This window comes from Brachionichthys hirsutus, chromosome 14 (genome assembly GCF_040956055.1).
Source record: "Brachionichthys hirsutus isolate HB-005 chromosome 14, CSIRO-AGI_Bhir_v1, whole genome shotgun sequence".
NCBI classification, from domain to species: domain Eukaryota; kingdom Metazoa; phylum Chordata; class Actinopteri; order Lophiiformes; family Brachionichthyidae; genus Brachionichthys; species Brachionichthys hirsutus.
The window spans coordinates 1,243,165-1,265,339 of NC_090910.1; the positions used below are offsets into that span (position 1 = coordinate 1,243,165).

At 45.3% G+C, this 22,175-nt stretch overlaps 1 protein-coding gene across 1 annotated transcript; it reads right to left on the bottom strand.

Annotated features, from left to right (window-relative positions):
- Positions 1-4,814: 4,814 nt before the first annotated feature.
- On the bottom strand, positions 4,815-6,943 carry LOC137903883 (phenylethanolamine N-methyltransferase-like). The gene is made up of 3 exons (XM_068748050.1): positions 6,557-6,943; positions 6,161-6,371; positions 4,815-5,889 (listed from the first exon to the last, which is right to left on the bottom strand). Exons 1-3 carry the CDS (start codon positions 6,726-6,728, stop codon positions 5,451-5,453), a joined length of 822 nt encoding a protein of 273 aa, XP_068604151.1. The 5' UTR covers positions 6,729-6,943; the 3' UTR covers positions 4,815-5,450.
- Between the last annotated feature and the right edge of the window lie 15,232 nt (positions 6,944-22,175).

The following is a 22,175-nucleotide window of genomic DNA, read 5'->3' on the forward strand; positions in this document are numbered from 1 at the left end:
GGAGATTGGAAGAAGCTGGCCTGCAACTTCGGAGACGCAAATGTGCGTTCTTACAAAAGGAGGTGGAGTACTTAGGTCACATTATCAATGCCGGAGGCATGCACCCAGTGCAAAGCAAGGTGACAGCTGTGGAAGAGGCCCCACAGCCAACCACTGTGAAGGAATTAAAAGCCTACCTGGGTCTACTTAATTACTATAATAAGTTTCTCCCTTACCTGGCCACGCACTGAGCACCGCTTCGTCAGTTGCCGAAGAAAGAAGCTCGGTGGACCTGGCACAAAGAGCAGGAGGATGCTTTTCGATTGTCCAAACAGATGCTGAAATCAGCCAAAGTCCTGGGTCATTACTCAGCAGATAAAGACTTGGTACTGGCACGCGACGCCTCACCATACGGAGTGGGTGCCGTATTGTCTCATGTAATGGAAGACGGCAGCGAGAAGCCATTAGGCTTCATGTCACGCACGCTGACACCAGCCGAGAAACGCTATTCACAACTCGACAAAGAGGGCTTGGCCATTATATTTGGAATTAAGCGGTTCCATAAGTACATCTATGGACGAAGATTTACAATTAGCACGGACCACAAACCGCTAATATCGCTTTTCCATGAACAGAAATCTGTTCCACAGATGGGGTCACCGAGAGTGCAACGGTGGGCGACACTGCTGCGAGCTTATGAATATAAGATAATCTACAAACCAGGCAGGGAGCACGCTAATGCAGATGCACTGAGCAGGTTGCCGCTGCCACAAACGGATGGAGAGGATGACACAGACCAAGTCCTTATGCTGGATGCAATGGAAGATCCGCCCATCACAACAGCTCAAGTGAAGCAATGGACAACCAAAGATGAAACACTTTCTCAGGTGCTGCGATGGTGTCTGCAGGGATGGCCAAGAGCGGTAGATACAGAGTTCAAGCCCTACAGCCAGAGAAGGCTGGAGCTTAGTGTGAAAGATGGATGTGTACTCTGGGGAGCTAGAGTGGTTGTTCCGAAGAAGGGAAGGAACATCATACTGAAACAGCTGCATGCCACGCACCCCGGCATTTCTCGAATGAAAGGCTTAGCACGCTCTTATCTTTGGTGGCCGGGGATGGACTCAGACATCGAAAACAAAGTTCAGTCCTGCCACACCTGTCAAGAAAACAGGAAGTGTCCAACCGGGGCACCACTTCATCCATGGGAGTGGCCTGAAACGCCCTGGAGCAGACTGCATGTTGATTATGCAGGTCCTTACTTAGGCAAGATGTTTCTCGTCATTGTCGAGGCACACTCCAAATGGATTGACGTATACCCAACGAACAGTGCAACAAGCCAAGTGACTATTGAAAAACTCAGATTGTGCTTTAGCACTCATGGTCTGCCTCAGACAGTGGTGTCTGACAATGGGACTTGCTTTACAAGTCAGGAGTTTGCGACATTCATGAAGAAGAATGGCATACAACATAGGACATCTGCACCGTTCCATCCGGCATCCAATGGCCTGGCGGAAAGAGCAGTTCAGACATTCAAACAAGGAATAAAGAAAACAAAGGGAGACACTATGAAAACAAAAATCGCAAGGTTTCTGTTCCATTACAGAATCACACCGCAAACTACGACCGGATTGTCCCCAGCTGAGATGCTCATGTCCAGAAGATTGCGGTCAACCTTGGATCTTTTAATACCTGATGTGAAATCCAAGATTCGCTTTAAACAACTCAAACAGAAAAAGAACATCATGACTCTTGCAGTAAGTGGAGGAGTTTTACTTCTGGGGATGATGTACATTCATAACTACAGCCACGGACCCACATGGATACCAGTGGTTGTGGAGGAGAACACCGGACCTGTGTCCTATACGGTACAGACAGGAGATGGACGCATAATGAGACGTCATGTGGACCAGATTCGAAAACGGCAGACAAAGTTGAGCGATGTGTCCGGGACAGAGGTGGGGGTGGAGCCTCACAGCTTGCGGTTCCCAGAGCGAGCAGGAGAGGTCAGGCCTCCGGACTTGGTCGTTCCAACTTCAGTGGGAGGGGAAGTGACAGACCCTGCAGAGATGGCCCCGGTTCAACCTCCAGCTGAACATCTGCCGGAGGACGGAGCAGAACTGTAACTGGTGCTGCGCCAATCAGAGCGCACAAAACAGACTCCTACTTACCGGAAAGACTTTGTAAGACAGTAGTGAGATCCCTCAAGTAAGAGCAAGAATGCGCTCTGGGATTCACTGGAAGGATAGTAGTCCACCCACCTTCCTAGGTAGTTCTTGTTGTTGTTGTTGTGGTTGTTATTTTTGTGTGTTGTAAAAAATAAAAAAAAATAAAAAATAAAAAAACCACGAGGGGAGGGGAGTTATGTTAAAGATTGTCATTTAACCCTTTAAGAGACGGTCTAACAGTTTAAGTTTTTCTGCAGATTGGGGTTATTTGAAAAAAAAGAAGGTCTGGCTTACTTGCAAGTTCACTGTTACCATAACGAGTAGGGGGAATGTTGATGTTATGGTTGAGCTTGCCTATGTAGTTTAGTCTTAAGGGGGGAGGGATGTAATATAGTGAATTACATGCCTCACCACCCCACGCCACCAGAGGGCATGGTGGACCAAGAGGACGAGTGAGGCGATGCAGGAAGCAGAAAGCAATGACGCAGTCAGTGACTGGCATGTCAAGATGAGCGACCAATAAACCAACCAGACCTGAATATCGTGGAGTGATTCCTTCATTTATGACGTTACTACAGTACTGATCAAAAGGTAGAAAATAGAATAGAATAGAAAGCCTTTATTGTCTTTGCATAGTGGATATACAAAGAGATTAGGGACACTGCTCCGTCCGGTGCGTAGTACAACCTAATAATAATATCAGAAAATGCAGGTAAATGTGACTTAAGATTCAAGTAGGATTTAAAGTGATCAGTGCATGCGGTGAGAGAAATACAGTACATTCGTTATTGCATATTTAGTTATTGCACATAGTGAGTGTTACTCCTGTTTAGTCCTGATTGTTGTTCAGAGCACTGATGGCTCTCGGGAAAAAACTGTCTCTGAGTCTGTTGGTTCTGCTCTTGTGCAACCTGTAGCGCCGGCCCGAGGGCAACAGGTTGAACAAGTGGTGGCCGGGGTGGGAGGAGTCTCTGACGATGTTAGTACCTCTGCTGAGGTAGCGAGAGCTGGCGATACAGTCCAGGGGGGGCAGAGAGCAGCCGGTGATCTTCTGGGCTGTTGTTGGGGTTATTCCCCGACACACTGTGTAAGAAATAATTAAACGCACACAAAATGAATCAGGCAGACAAACTTCGATACTTTACCGGTAAGGAGGGACCTTGCTCGCCCAGCGGCTGCGACCAAAAAGACCTCTCCCCCGAGACCTCGCGGCCTTTTTATTCACACGGTGAAAGTAGGTGGTCCCAGGTATTTACATAGATCCCTACCCCCTAGAGACAAAGGGATCTCTACCTAGAGAAACACTCGTGGTCACCTCCATCTTAACAACTCTACAATGAGACAATGAAAATACAACAATAACTCTAACAGCTGTGTTAATCACTCTCTGCAGGGTTTTCCTCTCCGCTGCTGTGCACGCAGCGTACCACACCGTGATGCAGTACCCAGGATGCTCTCCAGGGGGCTCTCTAGAAGGCCACCAGCAGCTTCTCCTCCAGGTTGTTCCTCCTGAGCACCCTCAGGAAGTGGAGTCGCTGCTGGGCCTTCTTCACCACCACCGTGGTGTTAGCAGACCAGGACAGGTCGTCGGTGATGTGGACGCCCAGGAACCTGAATGAGTGGACCCTCTCCATGCAGCCCCCCATGATGGTCAGTGGAGCCGGGTCTGGGCTGCGCTTCCGGAAGTCCATGCTGAGTTCTTTAGTTTTTGTGGCGTTCAATGAAAGGTTATTCACCGATTCGCCACCAGTTTATCAACCTCATCTCTGTAGGCCGACTGATCTCCGCCCGAGATGAGCCCGACCACGGTGGTGTCATCAGCGAACTTGATGATGGCGTTGGAGGGATGGGTTGGCGTGCAGTCGTAGGTGTACAGAGAGTCCAGGACTCAGTACACATCCTTGAGGGAAGCCGGTGTTGAGTGTGACGGTGGGGGAGAGGTGGGAGCCGAGTCTGACCCTTTGTGTCAGACAGGAAGTCCTTAATTCAGGTAAAATACTCCTTGCTTTTGGTCATGCGTGATAAACTTATATTTCTCAAATGTCACATTCTTTCTAGGCACAAAGTATTCTTCAAACTTTGTAATCAGCTGTGCTAAAGTCAAGTTATCTTCATCCAGCTGAAAGCTCTTATGTCCGAAGAATCTTCTCCTATAACATGCAAAAGAATCTGAGCTTTCAGTTTCTCATCACCAGCTCCTGCTCTGCTTGCTGCTAGATATATTTTAAATCTTTGCTTGAAACGTTTCCAGTTATCAGTCAGATTACCAGTCAGTTGCATGGAGCTGGGTGGATTTAGCTTATCCATGACCGCACCTCGGGTAAGTAACCGGGACTTTCTCAGCTCCTTGTCACTGGTTGTCCTCCAACTCGGGCACAAGACCCACTGCTAGTTGTCCAATCTGTCCTCCGTCGTTCGCTTCACTTTATCACCATCTGCAGCCAACGTACACCGTAACAAACTCCGCTAGCACGTTGCTCCGTTAGCATGCTACTTCGTTAGCACGTCGCAGCTACGAACAGTAACTTTTTATTTATTTATTTTTCTCCGTTCGCTGTTCTCTCGTGACAAACCTTCGTCCAAGGCTTCACTTGGCCACTTCTGACACCATGTGTTGTCTTCCTTATAACATGAAGACGAGGCGTTGACTGGTCTTTTAAATATGCTTTATTCGGAGCTGCTCATTCCCTGTGTACCGCGCTATCCCTCAAGCCACATGCCCGTTCCTCCTGCGCATGCTCCAACCCTGTGGCATGCTGGGTTATGGAGTTCTTGAACTACTAAAAACACATACAGTACCACAACAAAATTACGTTTGATGAGTGAGCATCGGGCCGCTGCAATCTCTCTCGCCGGCAACAACTTTCTACATCAAGTACTTACAGGAAGCAGGTACAAGCACATTTAGTACACATGAAACACACATAGATAGGGATGACACTGATGCACGGACATTTTTCAATGGTGATAAGGATCCAGGCCAGTCCTGGGAAGTTGGAGCCTGTGGGGGTGGTCCAGAGGGTGAAGGAAGATTTCTAAGAATTGGGATAGCCAGAGAGATGAAGGTAGAGAACTGCACTAGGAGATGTGCAAGGCGAAGAGAGAGGAGGTGAAGGAAAAGGAAGGATAACTGACCATGGAACAGTCACTGGTAGCTAGTGGACCTCGTCAGGTCATAGTTTAAGGAAAGATCAGGTCATCAGGAACCAAATGTGTGTGAGCGTTATTTGCTTTACAGGGAATAATTAGCATGGCATATATGGGCGAGGACTTCAAAAGCCTTTCCATTTGGTCAAACTCCACTTTTTAATTCTTTCTTGCCTTCACAAAAAATGTGGCTGCCGCATCATTGTGCTCCTCCGATCTGTACTTTGGCCGTTGGAACACCTCCAGCCTGATCAGGGAGCAGCCACTCTCCTTCACAGCACTGCAGAGCTGAGCTTCGGTCAGCGTCACCACCGGAATCTTCAACCCAGGAGCTGCAAAGTAGTACGTCTCTCCCAGGTTGCCCATCAGCAGGAGGTGACCTCCGGGCCGCAGGAGGCTCACGATGTGGATCAGCGCTCTGTTGAAGGCACCAAGGTCAGGACTCGCGCTCTCCAGACAGAAGTAGGAGGTAACGCAGTCGGCCACGGCTAAAGGAAGCGCATCGGGTCCCAGAGGATGAGGACGGTGCACGTCAATGGGGAGGATGTCCGTCACAACCTGCCGTAGTTTGGCCGCCTTGTCTGTCCATTCTGAAGGCCTGGTAGGACAAGAATACAGAGACAATCTTTAAAATATCATTGAAAAAACATTCAAATATCTATTGATTATTCCAGCCAGATCCAGAACCCTCTAGAACTGATCGGCAAAACTATAAAATCAACTGTCCTGTAACTCAGACATGGAGCCGGGAGGTCCGGCTGCTTCCTGCTGAACAGGTTGGAGGGGATTTTGGATTCATGCTGGAACATTTTGACATTGGAGCTACGCCTCTGGAGAGAGCGTCTGTCCCCCGGAGAGTCTGATCTTACCGCCGTCCCTCCAGCTTGCAGACGTGCTGCAGGAAGGGCGTCCAGTTCATTTTGCTGCCTCCTTCGTTTTGGAGCCAGAGCCTCAACTCCCGTCTGTTTGCCTCCAGAAAATCTGTGAGGATCACCTTGTTGAAAACCTCGCAGGCACTCATCACCTGGTACAGGGTCGGACCGGAGCCGACGTCCAGCAGCAGCTCGCCGCTCACATCACCTGGAAAGAAGACAGGAAACCACAACAACCAAGATGGGTCAGGATCGTGGTCACCAGCATTGAAGCCGAGTGGCCCGGCGTGAATCTGAATGGCTTTTACACTCTGTGGGTGTCCACAAAGTCAGAGTGGGTTTCATCTTGACCGATATTTCCGGCTAATATAACCCACAGCTGCTTCTTCTTACCTTCAGTGAAGGCTCTATGCAGCTGGGCAAGTGCCCACCGGGCATTGCCATCTTCTCTGTCCAAATAAGTCTCAGTTGCAGAGTAGAGCTTCTGCAGGTACACCTCTGGATCAAACCTCTCATAGCAGGCTGCCATGTTCGCCACGCTGTTCTCCGTCGCTGCTCCTTCCATCTTGACACCTGTCCAGCTTTCAGGTGAACTGAGACTCCTTCGCTAGCCTTTTCCGCTTCTGCCTTCGTGATCGGGTGTTTACTCTGGGCTGTTTTCATGATCACACGACATTTAGATAAAATCATACAAATGGATTTCATGTATCTTCAAAGGGTGAGACATTCAGTCTGGAACCAAAGTAGAACCGTCATCATCACCATAATTAACTTGATTGAGTTTACCTTCCCTTAAAGCAGTGCTTCTCAATTATTTTCTGTCACGCCCCCCATAGGAAGAAAAAACATTTTGCACCCCCCCCCCAAAAAAAACCCACTCTTGTATCCTTATTAACATACAAAGATCAACTTACAACAAAGAATAACTTTATTACCATTTTTTTTAGTCTGCAACAGAAAATATTTGAAGTGCATCAATTTGCCTGACATTTTAATCCTTAAACTACAATTTATACAATTAAATAATAAATTAAATTAAATAACATCAATAAATAATAGTAAATTAAAGCCCCAAGCGGCATCGTAGGCTCTCGCCGGCCGACAGGCCGATGAGCCGACCCGCCGACGCACGCCGCTTTTGTCCTGAGTGCTTCACAAGTGTTTAGATTTGAGCTGCATGAGTAGCTCACAGTTTAGTCAAATCGTTATTTGGATTATACGGCCATCTGCCATCAGGAGTATTGAAGTTTCAATCCAATATGGCCGCCTTCCTGTGTGTCTGGGGGCGTGGCTATAATAAAAAAATGTTTTGCCCTGACATGACGCATGTCTGTCCCGAATTTCGTGGCTAGGTAGAAAGGGTCAAAATTTGGTAGGAAGTGTTTAAAATTTGGTCTGGATTGGAGTGTGTGTGTGCTGTAGGGAATTCCCATATTAGATGGGATTCCACAACGTGATTACACGCCGAAACCACTAGGAACACACCACATTTAGTTTGGATTTGTAAATGACTGATTTCAATTGAACGCATCACAACAGTGACGTCACACACAACACAGATAAACATGGGCTTAGATTGTCTGGGGCACAATCCCCACCCCTTCAGGGGACGGACTCATGTATATATGAAGACACAGAAGCAAAGAACTGCCCTTTGTTCGGACCTGAGACACACACACAAAACAGGATCAAACCTCAGCGCTGATATCCGAACTAATTGTACTGATCTGTTAATTATATAAATGTCTTAATCTTAACCCACATTCTCCTCATTGAATATGCACCCACTACGGAGAACAAGAACCGGAAGAGGGTTTGGTAAAACCCTACAGTGCAAACGCTGACTCAGCAGTTTTTAAGTTTCAATCCAATATGGCTGCCTTCCTGTGTGTCTGGGGGCGTGGCCGTAATAAAAAAATGTTTGCCCTGACTTGATGCATGTCTGTACCAAATTTCGTGGCGTCGGACCCCCATAGGCACAATGCATTGTGACATTTGTAGGTGGCGCTGGCGCGCCACTTTTTCATACCCAATTTTGAAACACATAAAATAATTATTTTTTCGCCGGTTCTGAGCTTGGTTCAAAGTTTGGTGAGTTTTCGAGCATGTTCAGGGGGTCAAATTGCCGTTTAAACAGCAGAACAAAGAAGAAATTAAAGCCGCAAGCGGCGTTGTAGGCCCTCGCCGGCCGACAGGGCGTTGAGCTGACCCGCCCGACGCACGCCGCTTTTGTCCTGAGTCCTTCGCAAGTGTTTAGATTTGAGCTGCATTAGTAGCTCACAGTTTGGTCAAATCGTTATTTGGATTATATGGCCATCTGCCATCAGGAGTTTCAATCCAATATGGCCGCCTTCCTGTGTGTCTGGGGGCGTGGCCATAATACTTTTTTTTTTTTGCCCTGACATGACGCATGTCTGTACCGAATTTCGTGGCTGTCCGACAAAGTTGGCGTCGGACCCCTCCCCATAGGAGGGGTTGCCATCGCCATGGCAACGGCGTAAAAACAACAACATGGTTACGATTGTGTTTTTTGATCGGGACCACGTGAGGGACTTTTCTGGTAAGTTTCAATCATTTATGGCAAAGTATTTTTTTAATTCCCATTCAATTATTGTTATCGTTCTCTAGGGGGCGCTGTAAGGCTGATTGTCAAAGTTTCCCTTTTAAAGTGTCCAGGTAGGAAGGGTCAATAAGTTTTTAAAATTTGGTTTGGATTGGAGTGTGTGTGTGTGCAAACGCTGACTCAGCAGTTTTTAAAATTATATCCAATAGGGCCGCCTTCCTGTGTCTCTGGGGGCGTGGCCATAATACTTTTTTTTTTTTTGCCCTGACTTGACGCATGTGTGTACCGAATTTCGTGGCTGTCCGACAAAGTTGGCGTCGGACCCCCCACAGGCACAATGCATTGTGATTTTTGTAGGTGGCGCTGGCGCGCCACTTTTTCATGCCCAATTTTGAAACACATAAAATAATTAATTTTTCGCCAGTTCTGAGCTTGGTTCAAAGTTTGGTGAGTTTTCGAGCATGTTCAGGGGGTCAAATTGCCGTTTAAACAGCAGAACAAAGAAGAAATTAAAGCCGCAAGCGGCGTTGTAGGCCCTCGCCGGCCGACAGGCCGTTGAGCTGACCCGCCGACGCACGCCGCTTTTGTCCTGAGTGCTTCGCAAGTGTTTAGATTTGAGCTGCATGAGTAGCTCACAGTTTAGTCAAATCGGTATTTGGATTATATGGTCATCTGCCACCAGGAGTTTTTAAGTTTCAATCCAATATGGCCGCCTTCCTGTGTGTCTGGGGGTGTGGCCATAATACATTTTTTTTTTGCCCTGACATGACGCATGTCTGTACCGAATTTCGTGGCTGTCCGACAAAGTTGGCGTCGGACCGCTCCCCATAGGAGGGGTTGCCATCGCCATGGCAACACCGTAAAAACAACATGGTTACGATTGTGGTTTTTGATCGGAACCACATGAGGGACTTTTCTGGGAAGTTTCAATCATTTCTGGCAAAGTATTTTTTTAATTCCCTTTCAATTTTTGTTATCATTCTCCAGGGGGCGCTGTAAGGCTGATTGTCAAAGTTTCCCTTTTAAAGTGTCCAGGTAGGAAGGGTCAATAAGTGTTTAAAATTTGGTTTGGATTGGAGTGTGTGTGTGCGCAAACGTTGACTCAGCAGTTTTTAAAATTCAATCCAATATGGCCGCCTTTCTGTGTGTCTGGGGGCGTGGCCATAATTTTTTTTTTTTTTTGCCCTGACTTGACGCATGTCTGTACCGAATTTCGTGGCTGTCCGACAAAGTTGGCGTCGGACCCCTCCCCATAGGAGGGGTTGCCATCGCCATGGCAACAGCGTAAAAACAACAACACGGTTACGATTGTGTTTTTTGATCGGGACCACATGATGGACTTTTCTGGTAAGTTTCAATCATTTCTGGCAAAGTATTTTTTAAATTCCCATTCAATTTTTGTTATCGTTCTCCAGGGGGCGCTGTAAGGCTGATTGTCAAAGTTTCCCTTTTAAAGTGTCCAGGTAGGAAGGGTTAATAAGTGTTTAAAATTTGGTTTGGATTGGAGTGTGTGTGTGTGTGCAAACGCTGACTCAGCAGTTTTTAAAGTTATATCCAATATGGCCGCCTTCCTGTGTGTCTGGGGGCGTGGCCATAATACTTTTTTTTTTTTGCCCTGACTTGACGCATGTGTGTACTGAATTTCGTGGCTGTCCGGCAAAGTTGGCGTCGGACCCCCCATAGGCACAATGCATTGTGATTTTTGTAGGTGGCGCTAGCGCGCCACTTTTTCATGCCCAATTTTAAAACACATAAAATAATTAATTTTTCGCCGGTTCTGAGCTTGGTTCAAAGTTTGGTGAGTTTTCGAGCATGTTCAGGGGGTCAAATTGCCGTTTAAACAGCAGAACAAAGAATAAAGAAGAAGAAGAATTAAAGCCGCAAGCGGCGTTGTAGGCCCTCGCCGGCCGACAGGCCGTTGAGCTGACCCGCCGACGCACGCCGCTTTTGTCCTGAGTGCTTCGCAAGTGTTTAGATTTGAGCTGCATGAGTAGCTCACAGTTTAGTCAAATCGGTATTTGGATTATATGGCATTCTGCCATCAGGAGTTTTTAAGTTTCAATCCAATATGGCCGCCTTCCTGTGTGTCTGGGGGCGTGGCCATAATAATTTTTTTTTTGCCCTGACATGACGCACGTCTGTACCGAATTTCGTGGCTGTCCGACAAAGTTGGCGTCAGACCCCTCCCCATAGGAGGGGTTGCCATCGCCACGGCAACACCGTAAAAACAACAACGTGGTTACGATTGTGTTTTTTGATCGGGACCACATGAGGGACTTTTCTGGTAAGTTTCAATCATTTCTGGCAAAGTATTTTTTTAATTCCCATTCAATTTTTGTTATCGTTCTCTAGGGGGCGCTGTAAGGCTGATTGTCAAAGTTTCCCTTTTAAAGTGTCCAGGTAGGAAGGGTCAATAAGTGTTTAAAATTTGGTTTGGATTGGAGTGTGTGTGTGTGCGAACGCTGACTCAGCAGTTTTTAAAATTCAATCCAATATGGCCGCCTTCCTGTGTGTCTGGGGGCGTGGCCATAATACTTTTTTTTTTTTGCCCTGACTTGACGCATGTGTGTACCGAATTTCGTGGCTGTCCGACAAAGTTGGCGTCGGACCCCCCATAGGCACAATGCATTGTGATTTTTGTAGGTGGCGCTAGCGCGCCACTTTTTCATGCCCAATTTTAAAACACATAAAATAATTAATTTTTCGCCGGTTCTGAGCTTGGTTCAAAGTTTGGTGAGTTTTCGAGCATGTTCAGGGGGTCAAATTGCCGTTTAAACAGCAGAACAAAGAAGAATAAAGAATTAAAGCCGCAAGCGGCGTTGTAGGCCCTCGCCGGCCGACAGGCCGTTGAGCTGACCCGCCGACCCACGCCGCTTTTGTCCTGAGTGTTTAGATTTTAGCTGCATTAGTAGCTCACAGTTTAGTCAAATCGTTATTTGGATTATATGGCCATCTGCCGTCAGGAGTTTCAATCCAATATGGCCGCCTTCCTGTGTGTCTGGGGGCGTGGCCACAATACATTTTTTTTTTGCCCTGACATGACGCATGTCTGTACCGAATTTCGTGGCTGTCCGACAAAGTTGGCGTCAGACCCCTCCCCATAGGAGGGGTTGCCATTGCCATGGCAACAGCGTAAAAACAACAACGTGGTTACGATTGTGTTTTTTGATCGGGACCACATGAGGGACTTTTCTGGTAAGTTTCAATCATTTCTGGCAAACTATTTTTTTAATTCCCATTCAATTTTTGTTATCGTTCTCTAGGGGGCGCTGTAAGGCTGATTGTCAAAGTTTCCCTTTTAAAGTGTCCAGGTACGAAGGGTCAATAAGTGTTTAAAATTTGGTTTGGATTGGAGTGTGTGTGTGTGCAAACGCTGACTCAGCAATTTTTAAAATTATATCCAATATGGCCGCCTTCCTGTGTGTCTGGGGGCGTGGCCATAATACTTTTTTTTTTTGCCCTGACTTGACGCATGTGTGTACCGAATTTCGTGGCTGTCCGACAAAGTTGGCATCGGACCCCCCATAGGCACAATGCATTGTGATTTTTGTAGGTGGCGCTAGCGCGCCACTTTTTCATGCCCAATTTTGAAACACATAAAATAATTAATTTTTCGCCGGTTCTGAGCTTGGTTCAAAGTTTGGTGAGTTTTCGAGCATGTTCAGGGGGTCAAATTGCCGTTTAAACAGCAGAACAAAGAAAAAGAAAAAGAAAAAGAAAAAGAAAAAGAAAAAGAATAAAGAATTTTTGCAAAAACAATATAACTTTTTTTCTGAGTATGCGATTTCTACACAAAATACGTTTTTGGAATGGTCTCGACGAGGGCTACGCGTCTGTGGGGGCACACAAACACGAGTTGACGAGCTTCGCTCGTCAACTCGTGTTTGTGTGTGTGCGTGTGTGTCTGTGTGTCTGTGTTGTTTAGTGTCGGGGTGTGTGTGTGTGTGCTGTTGAGTGTCGTGGGTGTGGGCGTGGGTGTGTTGGTCGCCCGATGGTTGACTCGCTGCGCTCGTCAACCATCGGAAGACAGTTACAAACACGAGTTGACTCGCTGCGCTCGTCAACTCGTGTTTGTGGATCTCTGTGTGTGTGCATTTGTGTTGTTTAGTGTCGTGTGTGTGTGTGTGCTGTTGAGTGTCGGTGTGTGTGTGCGTGAGTGTGTTGGATGCCGAGGGTTGACGAGCTGCGCTCGTCAACTTTGTCGAGGGTTGACGAGCTGCGCTCGTCAACTTTGTCGAGAGTTGACGAGCTGCGCTCGTCAACTTGTCGTCTTCTGCGTTGCAAAAGCAATAGCCCCTTACGCCTAGAATAGGCGCTCGGGCCTAATAAAGAAGAATAAAGAAGAATTAAAGCCGCAAGCGGCGTTGTAGGCCCTCGCCGGCCGACAGGCCGTTGAGCTGACCCGCCGACGCACGCCGCTTTTGTCCTGAGTGCTTCGCAAGTGTTTAGATTTTAGCCGCATTAGTAGCTCACAGTTTAGTCAAATCGTTATTTGGATTATATGGCCATATGCCATCAGGAGTTTCAATCCAATATGGCCGCCTTCCTGTGTGTCTGGGGGCGTGGCCATAAAAAAAAAAAAATTGCCCTGACATGACGCATGTCTGTACCGAATTTCGTGGCTGTCCGACAAAGTTGGCGTCGGACCCCTCCCCATAGGAGGGGTTGCCATCGCCACGGCAACACCATACAAACAACATGGTTACGATTGTGTTTTTTGATCGGGACCACATGAGGGACTTTTCTGGTAAGTTTAAATCATTTCTGGCAAAGTATTTTTTAAATTCCCATTCAATTTTTGTTATTGTTTTCTAGGGGGCGCTGTAAGGCTGATTGTCAAAGTTTCACTTTTAAAATGTCCAGGTAGGAAGGGTCAATAAGTGTTTAAAATTTGGTTTGGATTGGAGTGTGTGTGTGCGCAAACGTTGACTCAGCAGTTTTTAAAATTCAATCCAATATGGCCGCCTTTCTGTGTGTCTGGGGGCGTGGCCATAATTTTTTTTTTTTTTTGCCCTGACTTGACGCATGTCTGTACCGAATTTCGTGGCTGTCCGACAAAGTTGGCGTCGGACCCCTCCCCATAGGAGGGGTTGCCATCGCCATGGCAACAGCGTAAAAACAACAACACGGTTACGATTGTGTTTTTTGATCGGGACCACATGATGGACTTTTCTGGTAAGTTTCAATCATTTCTGGCAAAGTATTTTTTAAATTCCCATTCAATTTTTGTTATCGTTCTCCAGGGGGCGCTGTAAGGCTGATTGTCAAAGTTTCCCTTTTAAAGTGTCCAGGTAGGAAGGGTTAATAAGTGTTTAAAATTTGGTTTGGATTGGAGTGTGTGTGTGTGTGCAAACGCTGACTCAGCAGTTTTTAAAGTTATATCCAATATGGCCGCCTTCCTGTGTGTCTGGGGGCGTGGCCATAATACTTTTTTTTTTTTGCCCTGACTTGACGCATGTGTGTACTGAATTTCGTGGCTGTCCGGCAAAGTTGGCGTCGGACCCCCCATAGGCACAATGCATTGTGATTTTTGTAGGTGGCGCTAGCGCGCCACTTTTTCATGCCCAATTTTAAAACACATAAAATAATTAATTTTTCGCCGGTTCTGAGCTTGGTTCAAAGTTTGGTGAGTTTTCGAGCATGTTCAGGGGGTCAAATTGCCGTTTAAACAGCAGAACAAAGAATAAAGAAGAAGAAGAATTAAAGCCGCAAGCGGCGTTGTAGGCCCTCGCCGGCCGACAGGCCGTTGAGCTGACCCGCCGACGCACGCCGCTTTTGTCCTGAGTGCTTCGCAAGTGTTTAGATTTGAGCTGCATGAGTAGCTCACAGTTTAGTCAAATCGGTATTTGGATTATATGGCATTCTGCCATCAGGAGTTTTTAAGTTTCAATCCAATATGGCCGCCTTCCTGTGTGTCTGGGGGCGTGGCCATAATAATTTTTTTTTTGCCCTGACATGACGCACGTCTGTACCGAATTTCGTGGCTGTCCGACAAAGTTGGCGTCAGACCCCTCCCCATAGGAGGGGTTGCCATCGCCACGGCAACACCGTAAAAACAACAACGTGGTTACGATTGTGTTTTTTGATCGGGACCACATGAGGGACTTTTCTGGTAAGTTTCAATCATTTCTGGCAAAGTATTTTTTTAATTCCCATTCAATTTTTGTTATCGTTCTCTAGGGGGCGCTGTAAGGCTGATTGTCAAAGTTTCCCTTTTAAAGTGTCCAGGTAGGAAGGGTCAATAAGTGTTTAAAATTTGGTTTGGATTGGAGTGTGTGTGTGTGCGAACGCTGACTCAGCAGTTTTTAAAATTCAATCCAATATGGCCGCCTTCCTGTGTGTCTGGGGGCGTGGCCATAATACTTTTTTTTTTTTGCCCTGACTTGACGCATGTGTGTACCGAATTTCGTGGCTGTCCGACAAAGTTGGCGTCGGACCCCCCATAGGCACAATGCATTGTGATTTTTGTAGGTGGCGCTAGCGCGCCACTTTTTCATGCCCAATTTTAAAACACATAAAATAATTAATTTTTCGCCGGTTCTGAGCTTGGTTCAAAGTTTGGTGAGTTTTCGAGCATGTTCAGGGGGTCAAATTGCCGTTTAAACAGCAGAACAAAGAAGAATAAAGAATAAAGAAGAATAAAGAAGAATTAAAGCCGCAAGCGGCGTTGTAGGCCCTCGCCGGCCGACAGGCCGTTGAGCTGACCCGCCGACGCACGCCGCTTTTGTCCTGAGTGCTTCGCAAGTGTTTAGATTTTAGCCGCATTAGTAGCTCACAGTTTAGTCAAATCGTTATTTGGATTATATGGCCATATGCCATCAGGAGTTTCAATCCAATATGGCCGCCTTCCTGTGTGTCTGGGGGCGTGGCCATAAAAAAAAAAAAATTGCCCTGACATGACGCATGTCTGTACCGAATTTCGTGGCTGTCCGACAAAGTTGGCGTCGGACCCCTCCCCATAGGAGGGGTTGCCATCGCCACGGCAACACCATACAAACAACATGGTTACGATTGTGTTTTTTGATCGGGACCACATGAGGGACTTTTCTGGTAAGTTTAAATCATTTCTGGCAAAGTATTTTTTAAATTCCCATTCAATTTTTGTTATTGTTTTCTAGGGGGCGCTGTAAGGCTGATTGTCAAAGTTTCACTTTTAAAATGTCCAGGTAGGAAGGGTCAATAAGTGTTTAAAATTTGGTTTGGATTGGAGTGTGTGTGTGAAAACGCTGACTCTGCAGTTTTTAAGTTTCAATCCAATATGGCCGCCTTCCTGTGTGTCTGGGGGCGTGGCCATAATCTTATATTATTATATTATTATATTATTTATTATTATTATTATATTTATATTATTTATTTTTTTGCCCTGACTTGACGCATGTCTGTACCGAATTTCGTGGCTGTCCGACAAAGTTGGCATCGGACCCCTCCCCATAGGAGGGGTTGCCATCGCCATGGCAACGGCGTAAAAACAACAACATGGTTACGATTGTGTTTTTTGATCGGTACCACATGAGGGACTTTTCTAGTAAGTTTCAATCATTTCTGGCAAAGTATTTTTTGAATTCCCATTCAATTTTTGTTATCGTTCTCTAGGGGGCGCTGTAAGGCTGATTGTCAAAGTTTCACTTTTAAAATTCAATCCAATATGGCCGCCTTCCTGTGTGTCTGGGGGCGTGGCCATAATTTTTATTTTTTTTTGCCCTGACTTGACGCATGTGTGTACCGAATTTCGTGGCTGTCCGACAAAGTTGGCGTCGGACCCCCCATAGGCACAATGCATTGTGATTTTTGTAGGTGGCGCTAGCGCGCCACTTTTTCATGCCCAATTTCGAAACACATAAAATAATTAATTTTTCGCCGGTTCTGAGCTTGGTTCAAAGTTTGGTGAGTTTTCGAGCATGTTCAGGGGGTCAAATTGCCATTTAAACAGCAGAACAAAGAAGAAAAAGAAAAAGAAAAAAAGAAAAAGAAAAAGAAAGAAAAAGAAAAAGAAAAAGAAAAAGAAAAAGAAAAAGGAAAAGAATAAAGAATTTTTGCAAAAACAATATAACTTTTTTTCTGAGTGTGCGATTGTAGGGGTTATTCCCCGACACACTGTGTAAGAAATAATTAAACGCACACAAAATGAATCAGCGCGGGTTAAAGCAGCTGCAGTACTTTAACACAAGTTTGTCTTACCTTCTTTAAAACGTGCGTAGGATCGCTGTTCGGTCTCGTCAAACCATCCGTCGGCGAACCGAAAGAGAAAGGCTGGCCAGTGAAGAAGGTGCTCCACTGGACTTTAGATCCGCTCCGTCGGAGCGCGTGCACGTTCAGCTTCCTCACCGCGGCTCGGAGACGTCGGTTATATTGAGCGCCGGCACTTCGAAGGACCAACTTATGTAGGGGTTATTCCCCGACACACTGTGTAAGAAATAATTAAACGCACACAAAATGAATCAGGCAGACAAACTTCGATACTTTACCGGTAAGGAGGGACCCTGCTCGCCCAGCGGCTGCGACCAAAAGACCCCCCCCCCCGAAACCTCGCTGCCTTTTTATTCACACGGTGAAAGTAGGTTGTCCCAGGTATTTACATAGATCCCTACCCCCTAGAGACAAAGGGATCTCTACCTAGAGAAACACTCGTGGTCACCTCCATCTTAAAAAACTCTACAATGAAACAATGAAAATACAACTCTACTCTAACATTTCCCTCCTGGAATTTTCATTTCACATGGCCTAATACTTATACTGTAACATCCTTATCTCTATGGTTACTACAAAACATTCGGTGATAACTAAACATGCTTCAAAAAACTATACTAGAACTAAACTATAAGAAAACAATCATAAAAAGAATCAATACAATCAAAATCAATACCCGAGTTATTACATTTATGATCTGAGTTCTTACATTCAAGATCTGACCTGAATCAGGGAGGAAGGCGAAAAACCCGTAGTTTGCAGATTCCATCTCCATATAGCATACATCTTTCAAACGGGAAAATTCCTTCCACAATCCAGCTGCACCTGCGATTATCTTAATGACCCCCAATTCAGGCATTTTAACAATCCTCCTAATACAATGTCAAACATCTCATTCCTCGTCAACAAGGAAAACAAACATGAAAAAACATAAAATCAAATCAGTACAAAAACAATCAACATTCATTTCCACAATCTAAATGTTACTGTCAAACCCTTTATTCACAAATCCTACGTTAGAGCATTACCGATGTTTCTCCTAGTTTGAATTACTTTAATATTTTACCAGCATTATCTTCTCCACACTGAAATTTGAAAACAGTGACATGATTATTTTATCTTTATTGCTCCAAAGTTTTAACACATCTGGACCATTCTGAACTCTAAATTAAATTATTACAATGTCTATATTATGGATGGATAATCCTAACAATCTTTTACTGTCTTATTAACTCAACTTGTCACTATAATTTAGCTACTTTTACTTACTCTAATGTCATCAAAAGTCATATGCTTATACACTTTTACGTTGCTGTAGACTTATTACTTCTATTTTAGTATAATTGTTAACCTATCTTTCTATTAATTTCATGCCTATTGGAATATCAACAAATAGCAATTGTTTAGTTAAATTTAGTTTATGAATTTAATCTACATCCTGCTCATTAGTGTTATTTGATCTATTTTAGGATTCTAATTGCATCGTACGCTTCTCCACTTAATCATAAATTACTGACAGCTGCAATTAATATAGTATAACGATACCAGGTGTTGGTTAACTATTCCTATGAAACTCTCCTAATCTGCATAGATTACTTTATGACGTTCTTCTAGTCACACATCTCTAGACAAACATTCAAACAGATTACACTTTGGAATATGCAAACTGTTCTTGGTGTTAGGTCAGTCTCGTTGTTGTCGTTCCTTGTCCATCAGCAAATCTTCTTGAAAGTGATTCAGCTTCACTGTCAGTGTTCTTGTCCTGGTTACACTGTGAGGGTCTCTTCCTCACGGATCTTAAAATGAGTGTGATTCAATCTCTCACCACCTCTCTCTGATCAGACTTCCTGTCTGCATCTCTGGATCAGTTTGGCAAGAGACGTTTCCTCCTGCAGTGCAACGGATGGATTCAGGGGGAACTCTGGATGTTCACGTCTCGTTGGTGTCGTCAGCATGACCCTGAGTGGTCCTCCGTTCCTCGGTCCGGACCGTCTGCTGCTTCCTGATGGTTTCCATGAAGACGCCGACACCAAACACGCTCTGTAGATTCGCCCTCCTGTCGGGACAAAGAAAAACTTCGGCAGATCATTTGCTCTCTGGACATCGTTCAGAAAGAGTGTGCTTCATCTTTTCACTCAACGCTTCCTCTTCACCAAATCGATGTACTGCATCCATGGCTTTTGGTTTCTTCCGTGCATTGGCCAAACCTCATTTTAGCCTTCTCTACACTAGCCTAGCGCTCTGATATACAGTGACATCTGATCTGCGTGTTGTTTCAAATCTTACCACCTGATTCACAAAATCATTACCGTTATAACTAGTTATTATGGCTACTGTGGTCTCCGCATGCTGTTTCGCCATGCTGCGTCTTTGTCTCTTCTGAAATGCTCAAAACAATCTTTACACATCATATTTCTTACATGTTACATTTCCAACACTTACCACATTCTGGTTTCTTTTCCTCAACTTAGCTGTTCCTCCACACATTCTCAATACTTTCCGTATACTCACCAGTTCCTGCTTCTTCCTTCTGACGTTCTTCTCCACTCCATCCAAGCGACCTTCTCAATCCTTCTTAAATCTCCTCCATCATTAAACTTCCTCTTGTACCTTAATTACTAAAACATCACTTTTTCCTTCTTCTCTGCTAGAAATAATCTATTTACAAACAAACAGTCTACCTTCCTAGATGTCTATTTTCAACAGGGAAAGATATCCCCCCTTGCACGAACGTCCAGTCGAGGCCTGCAGAACTCAGAGACATTCTGCAACACGTGCAAGCACTTTGATGTGTGAGGTCTCCATTCATCCTGGTCGCCATTTTGGAGTTGTCTGCATGAGGTTTCTGCGCAGCGTCCATCTTCAATTCACCATGCGGCGTGTCTTTCTCTGCTTCTGAAACACTCAAAAATTCTTTAAACACCTTTTAAACATCATTTTTCTTATTTATTTATGTTCTTCAAACATTCACTTTTCCTGTTTCATCAGTAGTTTCATGTGTGAGTGTAGCTGGCTGCGAGGCCTCCTGTTTTTCTTTTGGATTGACTCGTCATGCTGAAAAGTTCCTGCCATTGTTTCTCCTTGCACGACAGGTTCTTGCAATATGTCCTCTTCTGTTGCAGTTCCAGCACAGTCCGTCGTCTTCTTCTGGATTTCCATCTCTCCAACTTACTTCTTGTCCATCTCGTCCCCGACCTCTTCCACGACTGCGCTCTCGTCTTCGTCTGTCGTGTCCTCCAAAATAATACACTTCCTCTGCTTCCTCTTCAAGTTCTTGCCAGAACACATCATTCTTCCCTCTTGTCTTCTTGTTGGCAGTCACTTTTTCAGCATGAATAGCCCAAGTCATGAACTGACTTATAGTTTGATTCGCCATCCCCACATTATTTTTTGTTAACCAGTGTCCGATTTCTGCTTTGCAATTCTGGAGAATAGCATTTTTTAGCTGCTGTTGAAACGGTCCCTGCTCATTATTATCATTGTTAAGGCCACTATTCTGAGCAAAAACCTTTTCCATTTTGTAACGGAAATCTTCCATAGATTCATCATCTTTTTGTTTAGTTTGATTTATCACGCCGTAATCTGCTCTCCTTCTGAACTGCTCTCTTATTTGATTTTCTAGAATCCGAATTTGCTGTTGTAGCTCATGGCTTCTAGCTGGTAATGGCTGTCCATCATCAGTGGGATCCCAATTTCCTCTAATCTTGTGCCAATCTTTTCCCAGGGCTGCCATGAAAGATTGTTGCACCTCAATGCCATTAAGCCAATATGACTCTACGATTTGACGCATTCCCTCCAAGAATCCTTCAACGTCTTCTTTTGGAGAGGGGATGCCTTCTACAGTTTTTTTTACATCTGTTGTGGTCCATGTTCTATAGACTCTCATTATTCTATCACCAGGATTAAGTCCATCCCATGCTGGATTGGGCACTTCTATAAGTGGGTGCAAATCAAATGTTGCCTTTATTCTATCTCCCTCATCTTCTCCGGATTCCCTTTTAAAGTTACACAGCTGCTCTCTCTGAGGTTTTTTATTTGAACGCAGATCATACCCGTTTTGCTGTTTAATCTGATCCTGCACTTCCTCATTTATTTGCTTATATATAGGCGGGGGAGTTGACTGTCCCCCCGCAGCTCCTTCAAATGGCGGCGACGAAGCCTGCAGTTTTCGCCTCGCCCCTCCCTCATTATCTTCCTGACGAACATAATTTATGTCTTTTTGGTCTTCACCTTTTTTTTTGTTTTTTGATTTTACCAACCCTTCTCTTCTGTTAAGCGCCTCAGTAATCCACAATTCTAAGTGGTGCAAACCTTCAACTTCCTCCCTCTCTGGATCATTTTTAGTTCTAACCTTCATGCGAACCCGCATCTCCCTCAACGGTTCTACTTTTAAATGACCAGTGAATCCATAAGCTGCTTTCCAGTGTTTAACATGCTCAGAAGAACCAGGGTAGCGATATTTCATGTATTTTTCATCCCCTGTTGGGATCTGTTGCTCACTAACAACAGGCTCTTTTTTCTTTTTCCCGTTACAAATCCCCATTATGCTAAATACAGAGTGTGGTTTATCAAAATACAAAGTTCTCACGGACCAATATTCAGATTCCGAACAGCAAGCTAGCCAGATGAGGCCTCAAATTCAGCCTTTCACCGTGTTTGTGTGTGTCTGTATGTGTGTGTTGTTTCGTGTCGGGGTGTGTGTGTGTGCTGTTGAGTGTCGTGTGTGTGGGCGTGGGTGTGTTGGTTGCCCGATGGTTGACTCGCTGCGCTCGTCAACTGTGTTTGTCGATGTCTGTGTGTGTGCGTGTGTGTTGTTGAGTGTCGGTGTGTGTGTGTGTGTGTGCTGTTGAGTGTCGGTGTGTGTGTGCGTGAGTGTGTTGGATGCCGAGGGTTGACGAGCTGCGCTCGTCAACTTGTCGTCTTCTGCGTTGCAAAAGCAATAGCCCCTTACGCCTAGGATAGGCGCTCGGGCCTAATAAAGAATTTTTGCAAAAACAATATAACTTTTTTTCTGAGTGTGCGATTTCTACACAAAATACATTTTCGGAATGGTCTCGACGAGGGCTACGCGTCTGTGGGGGCACACAGACACACACAAACACGAGTTGACTCGCTGCGCTTGTCAACTGTGTTTGTCGATGTCTGTGTGTGTGCGTGTGTGTTGTTGAGTGTCGGTGAAACAATTCAAAAAATTCAATCCAATATGGCCGCCTTCCTGTGTGTCTGGGGGCGTGGCCACAATACATTTTTTTTTGCCCTGAC

Bases quoted from the DNA above. Each gene is read 5' to 3' on its own strand.
- LOC137903883 (XM_068748050.1), bottom strand. From the start codon at position 6,728: ATGGAAGGAGCAGCGACGGAGAACAGCGTGGCGAACATGGCAGCCTGC. The intron at 6,372-6,556 runs GTAAGAAGAAGC...TCTTCTTTCCAG, and splicing joins GCATAGAGCCTTCACTGAAG to GTGATGTGAGCGGCGAGCTG. The intron at 5,890-6,160 runs GTAAGATCAGAC...TTGTCCTACCAG, and splicing joins TGCAAGCTGGAGGGACGGCG to GCCTTCAGAATGGACAGACA.